The 23,554-nt window shown below is 42.0% G+C and overlaps 1 protein-coding gene across 2 annotated transcripts in view; it reads right to left on the reverse strand.

Annotated features, from left to right (window-relative positions):
* Positions 1–23,554, reverse strand: part of IKZF3 (IKAROS family zinc finger 3) — an 83,608-nt gene that overhangs the window by 46,759 nt on the left and 13,295 nt on the right. For both annotated transcript variants that reach the window (XM_083147220.1, XM_083147219.1), the window contains exons 2-3: positions 5,341–5,394; positions 2,267–2,401 (exon numbers count right to left, since the gene is read on the reverse strand). In XM_083147220.1, coding sequence (XP_083003346.1) covers positions 2,267–2,401; positions 5,341–5,394 — 189 coding nt within the window. The remainder of the gene's footprint in view (positions 1–2,266; positions 2,402–5,340; positions 5,395–23,554) is intronic.

Here is a 23,554-nt window from a genome sequence, read left to right on the forward strand (position 1 = left end):
CTGTGAGGGGTGCAGTTTTTGAAATGGCATCATTTATGGGGGTGTCTCACATACAAGTCCCTTAAAGTCACATCAGAACTGAACTGGTCCCTAAAAAAATCAGTGTTTGAAATTTTCTTGAAAATTTGAGAATTTGCTATTCATATTTTAAGCCTCCTAGTGTCCAAAAAAATTAAAAGGAGGTTGAAATAATGATGGAAACATAAAGTAGACATATGGTCTTTGTTAGTTATTAACTATTTTGAGTGGTATGATTATTTGTCTCACAAGCAGAAAATTTAACATTTTGCAAATTGCAAAATTTTCAATTTTTTTACGACATTTTGGTATTTTTCACAAATAAACACAGACTGTATCGACCAAAATTTACCACTAACTTAAAGTACAATGTGTCACGAGAAAACAATCTCAAAATCACTGGGATAAGTAAAAGCAATAAAAAGTTATCCCCACATAAAGTGATACATGTCAGATTTGAAAAAAAGGGCTCTGTCAGGAAGGCAAAAACAGGCTGCGGCGGTAAGGGGTTAAAGGAGCCAACACAGTCCATAGTGCTACACAGTGGAGATGTACAACCAACATACTTTCTTTGTTGCTTGCATAGGGGGATTGCAGTAAGAGCTTTTTTAAATTCTTGTCAATCTCATCATTCTTTAAAACTCTTGTCAGTTTGGTAAAAATGCATTTAAGATAACAAGGTTGCTGACCAGGCCTAATCATTAAAATTAAATTTCTCACTGAAGCCCAGTGCACACAAATGGTGAAATCTCTAGTTAAATGTATTGAGGCAAAGTGGAGACTTTCTAATTTCTTAGGTCAGGAGCTGTCTAATTTAGTTTAAGATAAATACGTACAAAATGAGGGGGAAAACGCTAATGCAGTGTTTTGAATCAAATGGGCCTTATGCATTTCCTATGCCTTTCAGTACATAAATTCTGTACAGTAGGTGAAGGGGTAATACACATACCTCAATGCATACCACACTGAAATTTTGATGAGTGCTTATTTATTCAAAGTAAAATTGGGCATTAACTACACATTCTAAAGTAAAAACAAAATCACAAAAAAAAAGAAAATTAACTAAATTCATCAAAATCAGACGATGGTTGAGACAAACAGAACAGTAGAACATTTGTTATTGATAGTGTCTCATTATGTCATGTAATACAAACATGCTATTCCTATAACAGCTGCCAGATGTGGACATGGATATTACAAGTTATAGTTCTCAGGTGATACAGACTTTGGTTAATTACATTCAAAAGAATCTTCGTATAGGGTGCCCAATGTAAATGTGCATTTACAGGCCCTTGTTAAGGTGCCCATATACAGAGTTTTGGTAGGTCAATCGCACGGGATAGTTTTCTGTATTAATGACTTGTAGGAAGGAGGCCCCCCCGTGGGATATGGTTCAGGTATTCACGTATATTCCATGGGGGTGTGCTACCACTGGACAAGGTTTAACAAGTAGGATTGGAGAGAGAGAACAGATTTGTCTTGGTAGTGGTGCACCTCAGAATAATTGTACGACTTAAAATTTAAAATTTACCTTTTATTAGTTATAATAATATATACTATATAGCCACCGTTTACCCTTAGGGTCCGTTTTTAATCCTTTTGAATTAAACTCAGCACACTGGCCACCGGGCCTGAACATCACCTGTCAAATATTAGGAATACTAAAGATTCCACTCAAGGACGTAGGAAGTCAATAAATCTAATGTTGGAGAGATTTTTTTCATCTTCATGAAAAGATTGTTAAATGTGCCCCTGATGAAGTCTTTTTAGACGAAGCGCGTTGGAACATTTGGCATTTCCATTGAGGATTTTAATAAAAGCATTACTGAGAAGAATTCTTCATTTGTTTTATTGTGAAAAACATTGGAACACATGGATTGTCGTTAATCTATTGGCACTATACCTCTATTGGGGAAGATATATATATATATATATATATATATATATAGATAGATAGATATATAGATATATATCTATATATATATATATATATATATATATATAGTATATATATATATATATATATATATATATATATATCATCACTTCAGCTGAGGTGTGAAAAACACAGATATAACTTATTTATCATAAAGGAAAAGTTCACTCTTGTGATAAGGGCTTGATGTAGAACGGCATTATAATGCCATCTGTGCAGGCATAATAATCTGGGTGCAGGTATTTTGTGTTATGCTAGCTAAACAAATATTTTACAAGAGTTACACAGTGAGACACAAGGTTGCTCACTTACCATTGCTATCCTCACATTGACTATCCACCTCCTTCATGCCCTCTGACTGAGACCCATCCTCCGCCTTACTGTGTTGGTAAACACCAACGTGCAAGTCGGTCTCCAATACTCTCTTTAAAGAGGAGACACTGAGATCTGAAAAAAAAAAATAGTCGGTAAGTGCCTGCAAAGTATGATAGTATTAGGATAGTGTAGTACAGTCTTTAAATTATTTTAGTATTTATGGTGAGATTCAGCACAAAACAAAAGTTTCACAAACACACCAGATTGTCAGATCTATGAAAGGCATTATAGGCAAAGGTATTGCCCCACCTCGTATAAGGTGCATCTTCTGTTTCTGTAACACTGGGAAGGTGATGCTAAGCTACAGTATGACATCATAGCACAGCCCCATACTTCCATAGGCCATCATCGCAATAGAGAAGCAGCAGCTAATAGTACTGTATGACACTCATTCAGTATTTTGGGCACCTCTAAACCTTAAATCCTTAAATTATATAGTTAAATAGGCTCATTTAGAGGTAGACATACTTGATCTCCAAATATGCATAGGAAAAAACTCTGTGTCAAAGAAGCACACACTGATTCAAAATTTGTCCACTTTGGTTTATAATGTCAGGATGACCACAGACCAGTAATATAATGTAATTACATGTATATGCAGAGTTGGATGCAGTTCAAGATGTGCAACACTAATTTGCATGGGTGCCGGGTGACCTCCCGTCATTCGGGATTCCGACGGTCAGTACACCGACATCGAAATCCTGACTTTTAAATGCCTGACAGTCGGGATTCCAACTTACAGGAGCTATTCTCCCTCATGTGGGTCCACGACACCCATAGAGGGAGAAAGGAACCTGTGGTGAGTGCAGTGAGCCACTGAGCTTGCAGTGTTGCTAGTGCGGCAAGCCGGCAAGGGGCTTCAAAGCACTTGCCTCCCCCTGATGGAAAACCGGCAGTTGGGATTCTGATGTTGGTATACTGACTATCGGAATCCTTGTCAGGCCGCTATACCACACCCAATTTGCATCAGGTATACATCATGCATATACTGGCCAAATGCAGGGTCAGACTAGCCCACAGGAAAACCTACTTTCTTCTAGGGGTTAGATTTCAGATTGTGATCTCAAATTCTACATTATTACTGTACTAGATGGTCAGTTATTTGGTGAATGTAGGGTACGGTTGAGTCCTGACACACCCATGTTTTCCTCCTTTATAAAAAGAGCATGTTCTTTACAGTATGACTATGGTCTTTTAATTGATGGCCAAGTCCCTCTGTGGTGGCTGGATACAAATTTAACCTTTGGCCCCTGCCACTGCATTTCCCTGGGGGGTTCGACATGACCCAATCTGACACTCTGACACTCAACATCTGAGATATTAGCTGGGCCACAGGTGCTGGAGGCATGGCAACCCTCTCATGCAGAATCCACTATGCTCTGAGTAGCATGCAAAAGGGCATGATAAGTGATAACAGCATTAACTAGTCTACGCTCACAGGCTAGTACTTTGAACCTGAGCCCCACTCCCCTCTATCAGTTCCTGGGTGTACTATCTAAGGAAAGCATAAAGATTTGACTTGACAGTGTTAGTAGTAAATTCTAAAATTGCATTAACATATTTATACACAATACAATCATTTAATGATGTGTCATACACAAAAGAGAATAGTTTCCAAATAGTTATTGAGTAATTGTAGTTTTCTATATAAATTGTAAACACCACTATGTTGTTTTCCTCATTCAAAATCAAATCACAATCTTCGGTACTTGTGTAATATCTGGGCGCCCGATTTTGACATTGGGTCCGAAAAATCGGTCGCATCGCATGCGATGCGTCCTATTCAACCCGATTTTTACATTGGAACCAATGTTAAATGGTCCCTGAGACCCGATTTTACATTGGAACCATTGTGAAATGCCCACCTATTGTTAACGCCACGATCAACGGCAACCCGAAGCGTGGCGAGCGCGTTGAGCCCGCGAGGGGCGGCGGTACGCGTCCTCCGACCTTTTCATACCCCCACTATCCACGTCGGCGTGGAGTTGATTTTATTTAGTGTGGCAAGCGCAGCGAGCCACCGAGCCCGAAGCATGGCGAGCGCAGCGAGCCCCGCGAGGGGACGCGGAATACGAGCCCGAAGCGTGGCGAGTGCAGCGAGCCCTGCGAGGCAACGCAGAATACATGTTAAGTAATCCGCGTCCCCTTGTGGGGCTCGCTGCACTCGCCACGCTTTGGGCTCCTATTCCGCATCCCCTATCAGGGTTCGCCTCGCTGCGCTCGCCACATTAAATAAAATCAACTCCACGCCGATGTGTATAGTGGGGGTATGAAAAGGTCAGAGGGTGCATACTGCCGCCCCACGCGGGCTCGCTGCGCTCGCCACGCTTCGGTAAGGGTTACCGCAGCGATGCCCCATAGAAGCCAATGGGCTTCTACCGCATCCCACCGCCGCCCCGCACGCAGGGCCGGTGCCAGCCCCAGGCAAAAGCCCCCGCCCCAGGCAAAAAAAAATGTGCCGTGGGGTCGACACTTACTACAGCATGGGGGGGGGGGTTGCGGGCGATACTGTGGCGGGCGCCCACACCCCCCCGGAGCGCTGTACCTGCTGTAGCTGATATGCAGCTTCCGGGTGCTGCGAGTCCCAATCGTCCTCTCCATCCTCGCTGAATCCCCCCAGCAGGGAGCCGGCGGCGCGCGTGGGGGGCAGCGTTGATTCACGCCGGGCGGGATGGGATGCTTTCTGGTACCTCGGCGGCTCAGTACCGCCCTCCAGTGGCCGGCGGTACCGCCCTCCAGTGGCCTTGCGTTAAGAGCTGTCCTTTGCTATAATTATCGCATGTGTTAGAACATATGCGATAATTATAATTGCGATGGGCGGCGAAGGGCTTTTTAGAGAATCTCCCCCTAGACTGAACATAATGGAATATTGTTTTTTTAGGGGAGCTTACCATAGTATTTCTACAAATATGTTTACGGTCCTACACACCTGCAACACTTCAGGATATATTTAACAAAATAAAAAAGGAAGCCCTTAAGCTGGAAATGAGAAAAACTGGGGTTTGTGTTACCTGCTGGATGTGGCTGTTCCTGACAGTTCATTGAGTCCATACTCATGTCAACATCTAAAAAAAAAAATATACACACAAAAATTCTCTGATTATTAAGTTAAAACCCAAAACAATCATCCTGCTTTAACTGCTATGCAACTAAAGGAATATTTGGTAATGACACATTGCTATTTTCCCAATGTAGACAACGCAGCAATGCATTGGTACCAATATAAATCTTTAACCATTGTGCAACTGATGGGATAAATACTAAGCAATGTCACACTATGGGCAGTATTCAATGAAATTCAAATGAAATGAAAGTATTCAAATGAAATCGCCATGCACTCGCCCTGTTCCGGAGGGCTCGCTGCCACTCCTGCTCCCTCTATTCAATGTGGTTAAGACTCGCCGCCACTCGCGGCGAGTCTTTACCTCTGCAGCGGACGAGCGTCCGCGGCAGGGAGCTGGCAGGGAGCCTTGGGACGGTGGCAGCAAGGGAGATTAAAGTCTCCCTGGCTGCCCCAGAACATATGTGGAGGGGAGGTGGGCTCCCCGGGACCGAGGCAGCACAAGCTGCCCCCCTCCCTATAGCCAGCGGGGGACCCAGTATTCACTGCACCCGATCGTGCATATGTAATGATCTGATGCAGTGAATATATGAATATCTAATGAGCGGCTCAAGCGCTCCGGCCCCCTGCTGGCTGCTCTGTGTAAAAAAAAAAAATTTAAAAAAATATATTTTTTTAATTAAATATATATTCATGTGCTATAAGCACATGAATAAAAATAACATGCCCCTTCACAGAAAAAAAATCCTGATTTTTTTACACCAAAATTAAAAAAAAAAAACCTTTTAGTTTAAAAGTTCACATTCCAGCTCTCCATGAAAAGATGGAGAATTGCTACACGGAGAGAGACGGCGAAAATCACTTAGAAAGATGGCGAATATTTCACATTGAATAGGCTTGCTCGCTTTTGGAGAGCAAAATGCTCCGTCCAAGGCGAAAAAAGCACAAATTTGCCATAAAACAGGGCGAATTTTTCTCATTGAATACTGCCCTATGTTATTTGCCTACTGTAGAAGGTGCTGCATTTTCACATGCACTAGGCTTCTTCGTAAACAGAGTGTATTTTTATCTTATGTTTGAATAAAACGCAAAATATACGAGGAATGCTGTTCTGAACTGGACAGTATGGGGGACATTTACTGTTCTATTTCACATCAGATACTATCTATTATTTTCTAGAAGGTACTAAAAAAATAAGAAGTAGATTCTTATTGGTTGCCCATAGCAACTTCCAATGAGAAATAGAACTCCTATTTTAATAAATTTCCCTCTATGGGCAGTATTCAATGGGGATGATTCGCCATGTTCTATGGCGAATGTGTGCTATTTTCGTGCTCTAAGGTGAAGCTTTTTACTGAAAAACTGATTCGCCCAAATCAACATGCATTATTAGCCGATGGCGAACAGTGAATGACGGACAATACGCCGTCTGATAGGTGCCGTAATTTGCTGTGGTTTTTCAATGTGATTCGCTGTGTGTGTATTCAATGATCAGATGGCGAATTGCTTTCTAAGTGATTTTTGCCGTGTGTCACAGTGTAGCAATCGCCATATTTTTATAGTAAACTGAACTGTGATCCTTTAAAATAAAGGTTTTTTTTATTATTAATATTTGGTGTAAAAAAATCTGTATTTTTTTTCTGTGAAGGGACATGCCATTTTATTTCATGTACTTACTGCACATGAATATATATTTACATATTATCATATATTTCATATATTCACTGCTCCCGCTCATTACATATGCCGAGCAGGAGCAGTGCAGCGGCTCCCTACCCCAGTCCCCTGCCAGCTCTCCCGGGTGGGGCAGCTTCTGCTGCTTGTGTCCCTGGGTGCCCTGCTTCTGCCCCACAGTGTCCAGCGCAGGCAGGGAGGCTTCCATCTCCCTGCCTGCCATCGTCCCCCAGCTTTCTGCGTGGTTAAAATTCACTGTCAGGGGCAGCGAGCCCCTGCAGCATTGAATACGGTGACAGGGAGTGCTGGCAGCGAATGCTCTAGCCCTCCGAAACACAGCAACTGAGCAGCGAATCGTAAACAGGATTCGCTGCACATTGCGATTATTCACATTGAATACTGCCCTATGTGTGAAGAGTCAGCAGTTGTAGGCTAAGGTGGTGGTCTTCCTGAAGATTAGAAACATGTCCTTCCCTTTATTGAAGCATGTGATTCACGTTCTATTGACTTCAATTGTGCAGACATACCAGATGGAGCCAAGCACATTGCTTCTTGCACTATATTGAGACAGCAATATTGTTTGTGTCTTCATTTATTTTTGGAATATCGGATTTGACTGTATAGTACAGAATTGGGTAAATGTAATCTGCAAGTTCAGGTAAACTACCACAATATCAGCATGTAGGCTATTTCGTCCTATCTGTGTATATTCCAAAACTGGAGCGTGGATTTGTTAGCATATTTTGGTGAGGCTTCATAGGGATCAATAGGCAGATGATGTTTCAGTGGCAGCTAACATTTGCTCCAGTTCCCACCTTAATTACATTTTCACAATAGATCTTTAAAATGTATAGTAGTTATGCAGACTTTAAGAATTATTTGAAAAGTCTATACGGTATCTCCAGGACTTAAATTTAAATAGAAAACAGCATATTAAATAAAATGGAAAATAAAATGTCTCAGGAGAATCTACCACTTGCACACATACTGGCGAACAATGCACTTCTCAAATAATTTGCATATCCCTAAACTTCAAAAAGTTGATTTGAGAAACTCTCCTGTTTTCTGTGATCAATCTTCACTGTTGGATTCATTTTAAGCACATCAAAGCTAATGTTACTGAATGCGAGCTGTGCTCCAAGCATCCTGGAGCTTATGATTTAAATTATATTCTGCAGCCCACAGTATCTTTAGCTTTCTAATGAAAAGGTAAAACTTTCCGGTAAAAGAAAAACATTGTGTGGAATGACATTAACCCTTTCATACATAAATTATGATAACCTAATGCAATTTTTTTTAAATATTTTTATTCGTCTTCAGGCTTATAAACATGTCCATTTCAGTGGACTTCATGCATTTGCAACATAAAAATTGCCATATTACAGCTGGTTAGCCTTTAAAGAAACACCTGACTATGGTTTACACCAGAGGTGGCAAAACCGGTCCTCGAGATCTACCAATGGTCCACGTTTTCCAAATCACCTAACTGGTGTACAGCTGTAGTCATTACTAAACATCACATTTTCAAATATACTGCAGTCATTCCTACTTTAGATCCACAGGTTGCCTGAAAAACATGAACTGTTGATAGATCTTGAGGACAGGTTTGGCCACCCCTGGTTTAGACATTCCTCTCCTATGGCAATATGATTCACATGGTCAACTCCCTTCCCCCACCTATTTCTTATTTTCTTCCTCTTTTCACCCTTCCTATGGTTTTTCTCTTCTTCTTTGCCTTTTCTTCTCTTATCCACTATTGTTTGATATTATACTGTATAAATGCCCTAATCTCTGTTGGCACTAAACTAAACATCTTCTTATTTTATTTGTATTGCTATACTGTATTCTAACCTGTTATAGGTCTTTCTTGGCTATTTGTATGTTGTACTGACTTCACCTCAATAAAAACAAATTGTACAAACAAAATATCATATCATGCTGTACAATTATCCAAGAACGGGTGGCAACATTTCGGGGTATGTGCCCCTTTCTCAAGCCTCACAACACGGGGCACCGACCCCAATACGTTGCCATTAAAAACTTCACATTCACCACGATAAGATTGTCTCAGAGTGCCACCCGTTGGATTCATATCTAAAGGACCTTGGTCCCATCTAGGAAGGCACCTGAGCAAGAATCTCATTTGATTAACTCCATGAGCACTGATTCATTTGGTTTTGTTATTTATATATATATATATATAGTATGGGTTGTATAGGCACTCCTCTGGTCAACCAGCAGATGAGTATTTGCCCCAGTGCCTCCTCATGTGCTCCTGCACAATAATGTAGAAAGGGTAGGCAGTGGTACTCATAGGTCTCCACAGCAATGAAAGAAACAGACACCTCGGTCTGGCAACGTTTCGGTTTATTACCGTTATCAAGCCTCAAAAGGCAAGGTGTCTGACCCATGAGTGCCACTACCTACCCTTTCTATATTTATTTATATATATATATATATATATATATATACATGCTGCGATGTGCCGGTACCCACCACTCACTTCCAGCTGCCCAGGTGCAGGTCTAAATATGTCATATAAATCTCCCAGCGTACCGCACTCTTTAGGACTTCTTCCATGCATTATTATCACAGGGCTTCCTGTGGTGTTTTTTATTTGTAAATTTGGCCAGATTACATTTACCATTATAAGTAAGTCAAATGCGATCTATTTACTAACAAAAATTTGAACTAAAGAGTTCAAAACTGTTTTTCCACAAGAAAGCCTTATATTTAAGTGAAGACACTTTTTTCACATTATTTTAGTAAAAGAGGCTGTTAATAAATATGCCTCAAAGGCTCAAGACACTGTATATAGATATACTGTAATTAGTTTGATGTGTACAAGATGCATCATGGCAGCTTTTAGCAGCTTTTGCAGTGAACAGTGATTTACCATGCTGAACCTGATTTCAGATGGGTACCACGGACACGGTCCTGCTCTTCAACAGAAGTCATATCTTCCTCTTTGAAGTTGCAGTATAGAGCTAGCTTGTTTGATGCTTCATCACCCAAAGGTAACATCTTCTGGGTTTTTTTTTGTGATCCATTAAATCAACAGTAGTTCTACTACTCCTAATCTTTTTGCTAGATGTTTTTTATGTCTGGAGAAAACTAAAAACAATACTAATAAAGTGTCTGCCATTAACATCACAGTTGTTTTTTAACTGGTAAGAATTTGAAATGCATTACAATTTAAAAAAGGTTATTTATGCATATAATGATACACATAATGCTATCAGCTGCCAAAATAGGCCTATATGGTTACTATATTAGAATAATAGGGGTGAGCGGTGGTGGGGTGAGTGAGCTCAGCAAAAATCCGGGCTATATACCCTGTTTCCAGGAGTTTTAGCATACCCTGCCCTATCTGTACTCACCCCTGATCTCCTTGTGCAGTCGGTGCGAGCTTCGGCGCCGCCGAGGGAGACCTACTGAGTCGTGGGGGGACTCCTGGCCTGCTCCAGTGGGCTGGTGTCCGGGTGTCATCTTGGAGGGTGCTGTACTGTGGCGCACTTCTCCAGCTGCACCCGCTACATCTCCTGATGAGATTATTTTTATGATCTGCTCCTACTCCATTGTGTCTGGGCACATTCATGATAGACTGCATGCTGGCCCCTTACTTGGGGATTGCCCTTCTGTGTCCTCCGTTCAGCTCCAGTTGCACTGCATCAGGTGGGCTCTCTGGGGACTGCGGCATACGCCTGTCTCCACCAATCTCCACTTGGCTACCCTTTTCTTTGCTGGATCTCTGTATTCTGAGGCCTTTTATATGTTTGTGAACCCTGGGGACAGTGCTCTTTTATTCTGCACTGACTACAGACTTTGGTGGCCTGAGAGTTTACCGGATATCCCATCCTATCTACCTAATAGCTGGTTAGCCTGGGTGGTGTGCTAGCCACCACCTTGTTATTGGGACATTATACTGTTTACTACTGCTATTATGGCTAATCACCTAAATGTATTGCTAAGGGCGATTGCTGCTTCCACCCAGAGGATTGTCGCCAAACTTGGATCTGTCTTTGTCGAGTTATCATATCCTTCTAATATGCCTTTTACACTACAATAAAAAACAGGAACCTTTCGCTTCCTATTGGAGTATCCTAAGGCTTATTTAGGAAGATAAATTCTATAATAAAGTTATTTTTCCTCCTTTTGAGTCCTCCTTCAGAGTTCACACTTCAAAATTAAAACAGAGAGGATTTCATGGTGCAGATTTCCAGTACATTCAATTATAGTAATTTCAGGAAGTGTATATGTACCCGTACCATTTACAGGCCTTCCCTTAAGTCTAATTATAGCATAGATCGGAGGTCACACTTTTGAACTTGACTCTTTCAATACGATTCTCCAGTTCACATCAAAAATATAAATGCATGGGGAACAGACTCAACGTGTAAAAAGAACATTTATTCACACACATATTAAAACATAAACTTAAAAAAACAAAGTAAAGCCTGGTACCATATAGGGCCTTTCACTAAAAAGGCTAATCAAGAAGCATATGAGGGGTCTGATGTCACAACCCGGGGGGACCACCGCATAAGTCTCCAAAAGTAGTCCCTGTGTCAGGTTCCAGATAAATGGTCCCAGGTACCTCCAAACCACCAATGCGTTTCAACTTGTAAGTCTTCCTCAGGGTGTGTGGAGGTAACCTTCTGGTGTACATATTTATACTATATAAAGGACCTCCCATCAATTTCTTCTTCCCGTGTGGGAGGACCTAACACTGTATAGAATTCCTATCTTATATCTGTAATTAGTACATTCCGAATCCACTTTATTAATAAAACTAAAAAATGACTACATTCATCTAAAAATAATATTGTACCAAAACGGTTTTATAAGCTTAATAGCTTTTCTCCATCCGGCCGGATGCTATAATCTTTGGCCTATGGACAGGCGTATAAACGGTACGGGTACATATACACTTCCTGAAATTACTATAATTGAATGTACTGGAAATCTGCACCATGAAATCCTCTGTTTTATTTTTCAGGTGTGAACTCTGAAGGAGGCCTCAAAAGGAGGAAAAATAACTTTATTATAGAATTTATCTTCCTAAATAAGCCTTAGGATACCCCAATAGGAAGTGCGAGGTTCCTGCTTTTTTATTGTTGTTTACTGTATTTGTAGGAGGTGATACTACTAGGCACCCTGCTCCATCCGAGTGGAATCGCAGACTTTAAGTATTTTTTACTGACAGTATAAACCTTGTGCACTGTCTGAGTCCACAGCTCTTCTGGACCTATCCAGCTGCAATGAGATATCATCTGGCGCCTCCTATGTTGATTCCACAATTTTCTGATTTTATCCTATCCTGGAGCGTTGTCTACTGATGTTTTGCTTACTATTCGAAGGCCTCATCTGGATAACTGCTATGTACCTATACCGGAACACTCTACTCTCCGGAACTCCATTTTTGTCTGTATCTGGAATTTACAGTATTTACATTTTTATATATATGTTCCTGGATTTGCGAAGGAGGTATGATTCTATATATACCTCTATTGCTAACAGAGGCTTGGCGGACTAATATTTTCAGCTCCTGTGCTGCATGTCTGCTGGTATAATGATCCTTTTATATAATAAGACTAAGTGAAAACACTGTTTTGTTAATTGTTTTCATTATAAACACCCAGCCTGTTCTTTTTTTTAATTAAGATTACAAGTTCACTGCCCCAGTCCATTTGTATATTATCCTCTTTTATGTAGAATAGGTGGTAGGTGGAATGGGAGGGGCCAGTTAGTGAGATCGGTTCAGGTTAGTTAGGGACGAGTCACTACAGTATATCCTGTTATTGGGGAATGGGATCATTTGGTCTACAGTAAGTTGGTCGACAAGCATTAGGTCGACATGGGGATAGGTCAACATGGTTCTAGGTCGACATGGTTCTAGGTTGACATGGCTTTAGGTCAACCGGTCATTAGGTTGACGGTTAAAAGGTCGACATGGGAATTTTCACTGTTTTTTTTACCCGAATGTCGACACAGTCGACATGGACACTGGTTAAAGTTCACCGCTGCGATAGGCACACTATTTTATTCTCCCACCACGCCCTAGTGGATGGTAGAGCATGAAATACCGCCTGTTGGCACGTCGCAATATAGGATGTCCCTATTGTCCCATCAGAATAACACTGCTAAATCAAATCCATTATTCCTCTACAATTGCGCTCCTCCAAAAGCACAATGTAGGTTTAATAAAATAGACATTTATATTGAAATGGATGCTATATTGACTTCTTCAGATGGTGACTAATGGATGTATTTCAAAGATTTGGCCTTTTAGGACATCCTTTCTTCCATCCCCGCTCAGTTTCTCAGGTGCCTTAGGTTGGCCCAGACCTGCAGGCAATTGTGGTCCATTGAAATAATTTACCCCCGCTACGGCAAGGCTTTCACTCTTCTTTGTTTTGTCTCAGTTTCTGCCATCGACAGGATTTAACATCCAACTCGGACAACTCCACTCTTTTCTATGGAACTCTTTCCTACTGTACTCTGTTTTCTCCCTTTTCCCTCTACAGGTACTAGGAGTATTGTGGATAAAGATCTTCTTGGTTTTTATTGATTTCACTTGTGCTTTTTTGGCTGCGATATTGAGTTCAATATAAAATCTACTGTAAGTACATTTTTTTCTTTTGACATTTATAGGACAGACCTGTCTGTAATTATTATTGTTTTATCTCTGGATATCTGTGTCCACCTCATTTCCTTTGCTGTGCTTTAATAAAAAAAAAATATGTTGCACTAAAAAGTCTCAAATCCAGTTACATAAAGCAGGGATGGGAAACCTTTGCCCTCCAGCTGTTGTTGAACTACACATCCCAGCATGCCCTTCAATAGTTTTAGCATGGCCAAATGGCAAAACCGTAGCAAGGCATGCTGGGATGTGTAGTTCAGCTGAAAGGCCAAAAGGTTCCCCATGTGTGACATAAAGCAATACTAAGTACTGAATTACATACTGTAGTTTAAATAATAAAGGGCCTTATTCTGGTCGATGCGTAATTTTCAGAATTCTTTCGGATGGCATTTTTAGCCGCCTGCGCATGCGTAGGCAACGCTATGCGCATGTGCCACGCAAGGTCTCCGTACTTGTTCTCACTAATACCGTACAGAAATGTGCACCGCATTCACTCGGGAGATATGGGCGTATTATGGGCGTCATTCGGAAGTACACAGGGGCGTAGTTTCAAAGTGGGCTAAACTGAGCGTTAACATGGGCGTACACGAGGGAGTGCACTAATTCTGGTAGGCGTGCATTCGGACTGAACACCGACTGCAAACGAACCAAAAGGCAAGAAATATGCGGTGTCCATAAGCAAGTATTTCTTTGCGGACACCACTCGGTCATGCGCTAGCCATTCGGATCGCCCAATTAGTACTCCCGCACATGAACCAATGTCACCTGAACACAATACAATCCACTCCTCTACTCATTACTCATTAATTACACTCTTTTCATTGCTTCAGTTGGAAACCTTGCAGCTTAAATGGACCATTACTAAACACACAAATCTATGCTGAAAGCACGGCTGCATTTGTTACACACATTTACACTGCAAGCAATGGACAGAACTTGCTATCACTAATATAAATATACATGTCACTTTTACATTTACCAATAACAGCACACATTTGGGGATCAAAATATAAATTTATAAACAATCCCTTTTTAATGAGGTAGCCTAATTGCATAAGTGTGTCATGTGTGTGATGTATGAGTTCCGATGATAGTAATATGTTTTGCGGAAATACACCGCATCGGTGCGTACGGCCATGTTCCCGTCCGTTCTGACGTGGTAAGACCGTGCAGAATATGTGTGTGTCCACCACACACGCAAGGTTTGGATGTCGTTCGTAAACACTCCCTCTTCTTAAAGTGTGAGTCCGTCCGAATGCGGAGGACCGGTGGGCGTTTCTTCGTACCATGTCCGCACAGCGTGGCGTGCGGACCGCTCAGAAAGAATTCGGAAATTTACACACCAACCAGAATAACCTCCAAAGTGAGAAAAGGAATGAATTTTGGTGTAAGAATCAATTTAAATGAAATCAATATAATCTGCGCTGATCACCTCACACTTTGAAATGCTGCTTATAGCAACCTGACTGAACACACACAAAACACACACACACATTTTATTATATATACACAAAATGCTTGTTATGCTTGTTGAAACTGCTGAAATGTATTTGACATCTATGTCTTGACAAAAGGACCAATATGGTCCTGAAACATTGTCTGCCGTATACGTGTATGTTTTTAATACACCATTGATGCCTTGTCTTGTTCTATATAAATATATTTTAGAACACCTGTTAATATAGATATGTTTAAAGATAATAGCACATTTAGCCAAACTATAAAAAAATGTAATGCAACGTGATCTAAAAATTTGTTAATTATTTCTATCCTATAATAAGGATACTATTAGGGGTATTCAATGCTGTGGGCGAGTGGTGACAGCGAGCAGAGCTTCCTGCTCGCTGTCACTACTCACCCTGACAGTATTCAACGGAGCCCCCTCATACGCCGATTTCCCCTCGCTCCATTTTTTGAGTGAGGGGGAATTGGCGTATGCGGCTCCAGAACCAGCGAGACTCGCGGCTAAATACAGCGGGTTCTCAGTATTAGCCGCGGGTCTCACTGTTTTGGGGAATTCTCGCCGTCCTGTGACGGCGAGGATTTCACCAGAACATTGAATAGAGCGAGCAGCCGGCGCGGGGGTTAAACAGCGAGGATCGCTGGTTTTCTGCAATCCTCGCTGTTTAACCCCCTCGCTGGCCACTCGCCGCGGCATTGAATACACCCCTATAGCAATAACAATTGCATTCAGAAAGAAATAAAAGGATATTTTAATACATAGAGGCATATAAAAATATACATTATTCTTTTAACTTAAAACAATATATACAGAGTATTTCTACTGTGTGTTGCAACAGATAAATGTGACTTATTTGAACACCACATAAATTCAATCACGATTTTTCCAATTATCTGTAAATAAAGATCAGTTTGTATTTTATGTAATAAGATGTGGTCTATGAGCACCTGCTGAAAATGTGCTTTCATACAAATGACTCATAGGCAACTTTTACTCATCTTAACTGGTAACATTTTCTATTGTTCTGATTAGTGTAAACCACAGTAATAACACCATTATGTATCACAGCCTGTGAATGAAGTTTGGAAAATTTATTTATATGCGGAATGGATTCAGCATGTGTCGGAGATGTTTACTGAGCCCATACTATCATGCCTCATTCCAATGCACATAATGAGGGGGCTAAAACAAGGGCGGCCTGGGAAAGTCTTATGCTAAAGTATTACAGGAATTAGAGGAGTACAAATAATCAGTTTACTGGTGGTTTGAGTCACAATTAAGTGCAAGCTTTCAAAATCACACAAGTTTTTCTTTTGGGCACAATACATAATAATATCGGAACAAAAGAATATGTGGCAGCAATTATATTTATGGGCTCTATTACTATACATTTGTATTTCACTTTGAATATAAAATTGTATTTAAGTCTAAAGGCCCCTATAAACTAGGTCTACTTGTCCATAAGGACAAGTCGGACATCATTTACCTTTAACTTGGCAGGGCTCACATATGATTTGGCACTTGATGTGCCATTTTTTACATGCGATAAATGTTCATATGAATGAGTGGCTAAAATAACTATATCTCAGCCAATCAGCAGCCACCTCATTGATTTAGAAACTGCCCACCCGCCGCTACAGCAGCTGGTGGTACCACTGGCACACACCTATGGACCTGATGGGATGCGAAACATTGCGGGTGCTAAAAAGCACCAACGATGTACCGCTGACGGGTCCAATTTCAAATCATCTTATGTTCTGCAGGTTCGACCTCTGACTCAGATGCGATGCGCATGGGTTCGTAATGGATTAGAAAACAAACACCTGCAATCTGGAAACCGATTTAATCCGATTTATCGGCCGATCTGTTGGAATCAGATGAAAAAAGGCAAAATCGCACAAGTGTATGGGGGCCTTAAGACAGTAGGTACTATTACTTTGTACAAAATATAATATTGTTCTTTCCATTTAAAACTATATATGTGTGTGGGTGTTTGTGTGTCACTGGCAGTGATATATAAGTGAATAACATTTAGTTTTATTTGTATTTATACAATGGTGGAGTGGTATAAAGTTGGTGAAAAATGAACAGTTAGTAAGTTGAAAGCAGGAAAAATGGTCAAGATTAAGGAACGGGGGGTGGAAGGGGGGGGGGGGATCTGGTGCCTGGTACTTTATCACTGGCCAATCCGCTCCTGACTGTTAGTTTACAGGTTATCACTTCTTCATACAGCTACCCCTGAGCGCCCAAGGCTCATTGCTGCAGATGGGGAGCAAAGGCTAGCCCATCTGGGACTATCCCATAGAATTAGCACAATTGCTGAATACGTTAATTCTAACCATGATATAAAGGTGTCAGAACATACATTGCGTTACAGATTGGTATGTATGGAGCTATGCAGCTGCAGACTGGTCAGAGTGCCCATGCTGACTCTTGTCTACCAGAAAAAGTGCCTTCAATGGGTATGTGTCAGAACTGGACCATGAAGCAATAGAAGGTGGCCTGGTTGGATAAATGTCATTTTTACTACAGGTGGACAGGCTGGTGTGTGTGCATTGTTTACCTTGGTAAGAGATGTCACCAGGATGCACTATGTGGAGATAGAGTCCTGGCATTCATGTGGATGTTACTTTGATACCTATTACAGGTCGACTCTCCCTTATACGTATATATTCAAAAAAGCAAAATTTTCTGAAAAACCATGGTTTTTCAGAATATTTTGTCTTTTTCTTTATACCCCCACAGCCTCTTTTTTCATACTTACCTCATCCCCCGGTGTCCACGGCAGCATTCGGCAACCTTTTCAGCGGCATCTCCGGTCCCAGGGGTGCATTGCGCAGACGTGCCTGTGACATCACCGTCACGCCCACGCAATGCACCCCTGGAACTGGAGATGCCGCTGAAGGTGATGCTGAAAGCTGCTGTGGACGCCAGGGGACACCACGGATGTTGCGGAACCATCAGGGCACCGTCAGGGGACCAGGGTATTTTGAAAAAATATATATATTCCAAAATCCTTAAAATTCCTTATCCAAAATGCTTGTGGTTTGGATAAGGGATACTCATTCTGTACCTTCGTAAACAATGTTGCGGATCAAGTACACATCTTCATGGCAACAGTATTCCCTGATTGTCAGTATCCTCTTTCAAAAGAATACCCTGCCCTGCCACAGTGCAAAACTTGTTCAGGAATGGTTTGAGGAAGATGACAAAGAGTTTAACCCTTTGAGTGCCGAGTGAATCTGTCAAAATTGGTGTGAAAATTGGCAAGCAAACATTTTTACTCATCATAATGAACTGTAATGTTTACCTTATATATAGGAACTATAATAGTTTTTCACGCAACATTTTTATTTGAATTTATATAAGAAATGTGAGTGACACTGGCATTTCTAGTGGATATTTTGGTGCATCTCTCACAGAGATGTTGGCACTCAAACAATTAAGGCGTTGACTTTGCCTTCAAATTCTCCATCTCTCAATCCATTCCAGCATCTGTGGGATGTGCTGGGAAAACAAACATGAGACATGGAGGTCCCCCCTCAAAACGTACGTAAAGAAGCTAAAGCTTTTGTCAGGTGTGGTATAAGACACCGATATTCGGGATTCCGGCAGTCATTAGCTTGACGTCAGAATCCCGACTTGCCGGACTCAGACAGCGGGGGGAGCGCAAGGCAGCCCTTTGTGGGCTCGCTGTGCTCGCCACGCTGTGCTCGCCACGTTGAGGGCACAGTGGCTCGCTACGCTCGCCACCTATTTTATTCACCCTCTATGGGGGGTCGTGGACCCCATAGCCTGTCTGTCAGGCTTTTTGCAGTCGGGATTCTGTAATGACTGTCGGAATCCCGACTGCTGTTCAGTCATCCGGCACCCGCTTTTGTCTTGGTGTCAGTTACACACAGTACACCTTCAGACGTTTTGCTTTGAGTCCATGTTTTGGTGGGTCAGAGCTGTTTTGCCAGTATGAAGGGACCTGCACACTATTAGGCAGGTGGCTTTACTGTCATGGTAGAAGGGAATATATTGTGCAAAGGCAGCATTTCATATTAGTTGTCATTCTTTATCAAGCTACTGTTGCAAGATATATTTAAAAATGAGTGTGGATTTACATAAAAGGGGCACCAAAAAGTGGCTAATAATTAAATTACAACTTATCAGACAATAAAATACACATCACTACCAAAATGTGAAATAATACAGGTAAAACAATAGAATGGATACAATGATGGATTGCACATCCTAACATTCTGACAGAGAACTACCTATCAAATATTAAACAATACATAAAACTGTTTAAAATCCATGAACTTTTCTTTCATAAGGACAAGACCGAGAGGACCTTTAATTATAAAGTGTTATAGATTCACAATATCAAGAGTGTATAAAACCACATAATCAATTTAAATAAATGTCATCATTTTAACATCTGTAGAATACAAGTTATAAAACTAGCTAAACTACAAGAGTATCTGGAGGATGCAGTCAAAATACAAGCAGTCGGGATCCTAGCAGTGACAAACCAACAGAAGATCCCAAAGGGTAAAATCCCAACAGATCTCAGAGGTCAGTACTAAAGTTGGGGCTAGGTACTGGGAAGGGTGGAGTGGAGGTAGGGGGAAAAGGAGATATGGGTTGCTTTGCTTCTTTTTGTTGTAAAGCAGTCTTAAGCCCCATACACACTAGACCAGCGGTTCTCAAACTGTGGGTCCTGACCCAAAAGTGGGTCCCGACCTTCTTAGCATGGGGTCGCGACTCCATGTTACTGACCATCAGGCTGATGACTTTTATAATCTCAGTCAGTGATTCAAGGACTCTGATCATTTTGTGCCTCCACAATGCTGCCATGTATGTGCTGTCTGCTGACTATACATGTGATGTGATGACCTTCTGCAGTAACTTGCTGGGGTCCTGTAATTATTTTTATTGTCTGATGGGGTCCAAGAGCAAAATAGTTTGAGGACCCGTGCACTAGACAACTGGTTCTACCACTGATATCATCATCCGGAAGGGGCAGCCTTGTTGGTAAATGGGGCATAACCAGCAGGTAGATGGGCAGTTCAGGGGGTAGGTGGTATGAGCGCATTATCTTGGCCCTGCAATTGCTTTTACAGTGGTGAGAAAACAGGCACTGTCAAGCACGGTGGGCCTTTATGATGCGATTCAGTACATAAAACGCAATCAAGTACCCCTCAGCAGAGCACAAGTAGGTGGCCGAGGGTTTGAAGGAGATTTGACCACTTTTTCTGAATCCTCTTGGCTGTTCTGGGAGTGTAGGCAAGTAAGCTATAGAGCTACAATTAAGAAAATACTGAGAACAGTTACAGGAAAGACTATTGTGAAACTATTAACTTTCCTAGCAGATCTAATGTTTAGATATGCAAATCAGATGCCCTAGCCTGAGCTTCCTCTTGGTTCCTATGAAAGTATGCAGAATGACACCACTATGAAGAATTGTAAAAAGAAAATAAAGAAATAAAGAACAGACAGCAGTGTGGCAATAAGCAATGAATTTGGCAAAATAATTTTCAAACTGAAATATTATCTATAAAGGGAATTTCCATCCTTAGCTATGTGCACATGCCAGAGAATTAATGTATCCCTATACCCTCTATGGCAGTGGTTCCCAAACAGGAAACTTGCAGGGGTGCCTTGGGTTGGTGGACTGGGATCAATTCATATTATTTATGGTCAATGTACCAGGCAAAACCAGTGCTTGTTGCTGCCAATCATAATATATGTGGACAAACAGAAGCAAATCCTGTCCCTCACCCCATAACTGTGACATATAAAAACAATGCACTTAATTTAATATTTTTTCTCGATAAGAAGCATTTGGCCTAGGGGTGCCTTGAAAATAATTTGATGCTCTAGGGCGCCGTGATTTAAAAAAGTTTGGGAACCCCTGCTCTATGGGGTGTGATGGAAAACAGACAATGTTAGTGGATGCAACTTTGCAGACATCTCTATAAAGGCCCCCATACATTGTGGCAAATTATCCCCGCAGAGAAGTCACACGCAATGCTCCTTGAGCCGCCCAGGACCTTCAATCCCAGTCGAGTATGCCCGGTTCAGAAGCAATCAAGGCGATTCCGCAGCAGGGGCGACTTGGAGGGTCTGGTGCGATGCAATATGCAATTTAGGCTCTTTTCCTGTGATTGATTGATTGGAATCACAGGAAAAGAGCCCACATTGCAGGTACATTACTTACTCTACATTGATAAAAATAATTGTGGGAATGTGTCTTGCAAAAAGAGTAATGTGAAATCATAAAATAGCTTTAACATAAAATGGGTTCAACTCCATTACCTCATTCACTTTCGAAGGGATAATTTCACACACAACTAAAAATCAACACTTTGGGGGAAATCAATGAGAAAAAGAAAACAAAAAGTAAGTTTTTACTTGCACTCCGTTATATGAGACTTTTTTCCAATTGTACCAAATGTACTAAAACACCACTGCTTTACTTTTTTCCTTTTGTATGCAGCTTCCTCTCATGGTCTTGTGATACAACGTGATCATTATAGGAATCTTTTTTGTAGGTTAACCACTGCTGTAGCCCACCCTAAAAAAATACAGATGTATTCTTAGATACTACAAATTTGTCACATACAATTCAGATGCTTCCATCCGGTCAGAGTGTGTGTGAAACACCACAAACACATTAGCAGAAAGATGGTGATCCTACTCCAGGTAGAACCACAGGCCAAACTAAGCACCAACATTTACTACACATTCTAATGTCTTACAAATACTGAAGATAAAAAAAGCTAATTTGTAGAAGGCCTCATCCATTTAGTGCCAGACTTATTGCATAAACACATATGTGCAGATCTGAACAATTTCCAATCACCAAACAAGTGGAAATGCAAAAAGGCAATCTTGAACCTGTTTGCTATCCATTTCTAGAGGCATGTTTTGATAACTTGCAAAGCATTTGTCAGTAACCATTAAAATGGTTTCCCAGTTCAGGCTGGGTTAATATTAGGACATCAGGCATCTGACAATACAAGAAGGGCCATAGACCCAGGGCCGGTGCCACCACTAGGCAGGACTAGGCATTTGCCTAGGGCGCCGGCCACTGGATGGCGGTATTGAACCGCCGAGGTACCATAGAGAGGTACCAGAAAGCAGGGAGCGGGGAGCAGGTGAGTATGTAATCCTCCTCCCTCTCCCCTCCCCGACCCCCATCCCACCCGTTAATTAACGCTACCCCCCCCCAGCGCCACCCGCTTCCTGCTCCCCGCTGGGGGGATTTCAGCGCGGTAGTATCGCCCGCACACCCCCCGTGCCATATCGCACCCGCCGAACCCCCCCCCCCCTGTGCCGCAGTATCGTCCGCACCATCCCCCCGGCCGGGCGGCACGGGGGGTTTTGCCTGGGGCGGGCGGGTGGCTTGCACCGGCCCTGCATAGACCTGTTACCTCAAATCATATTTGACCCTTATTTCTTTGTAAGGAAATCAATATGTGCCTATCCTAAGCATGTTTAAATTTTAACAGATATTTTGAGGATCACTCCAAGTAATGTTGGCACGAAAAGGGTTAAAGGCCTGGACTCCGGGGTTCCTAAGGCGGACCTCAGAGTACTGGCAGAGCATATTCAGGAGTTGGCTGCTTACTTATGGGATGCTTCCCCGGATATTGGACAGGTTAGTTCTAGAATCTCAGCATCGGCTATTGCAGCTCACAGAGCACTTAGGTTGCATTCTTGGAACCCTGTAGTTAAGTCCAAACATGCTGTGGAAACCTTGCCTTTTTCAGGCGATATTCTATTTGGTCCAGAACTAGACAAATGTAACTCTCAGACTATGGAGACTATATTCCCTAGCACATGTTGGTACACGCACGCACAGACATTCTAGGGTTAATTTTGTTGGAAGCAAATTACCCTGCCAGTATATTTTTGGATTGTTGGAGGAAATCAGAGTATCCAGAGAAAACTCTGCAGTTAGGGCCATGGTGGGAACCAAACCCATGACCTCAGCATTGTGAGGCAGTAATGCTAACCATTATACCGTCCGTACGGCCCCAAATATAAATAGTTAAAAAACGAACAGTCGCTCTGAGCGTGTCTGTGTCCGCCGCCTGGCATGTGTTCGATGGAGCCCTCGTCGGGCTGGCGACAGCAGGTCATGGCGGCTCAGGATGCTGGCTCTGAAAGGCTTGTTGGAGGCATGGCAGTCTGACTGTGTGTTGGTAGATGCTGGGAGGCCGGCGCCACCATCTTGGAAAAGGGAAAAACAGTGATTGGCCAGGTCTGGGTCTTTCCCTCCTCCTCTGTCCAGGTGGCCAATGGCAGAAACCCCCTTGCCATGAAGGTGATCTGCTTAGGCTATCCTGAGTCAGTGCAAAGTCTCTTGGGCAATACACAGCTCTGGGAAGA

The sequence above is a fragment of the Crinia signifera genome, chromosome 6 (assembly GCF_055691185.1).
Source record: "Crinia signifera chromosome 6, ASM5569118v1, whole genome shotgun sequence".
Taxonomy (NCBI): Eukaryota; Metazoa; Chordata; class Amphibia; order Anura; family Myobatrachidae; genus Crinia; species Crinia signifera.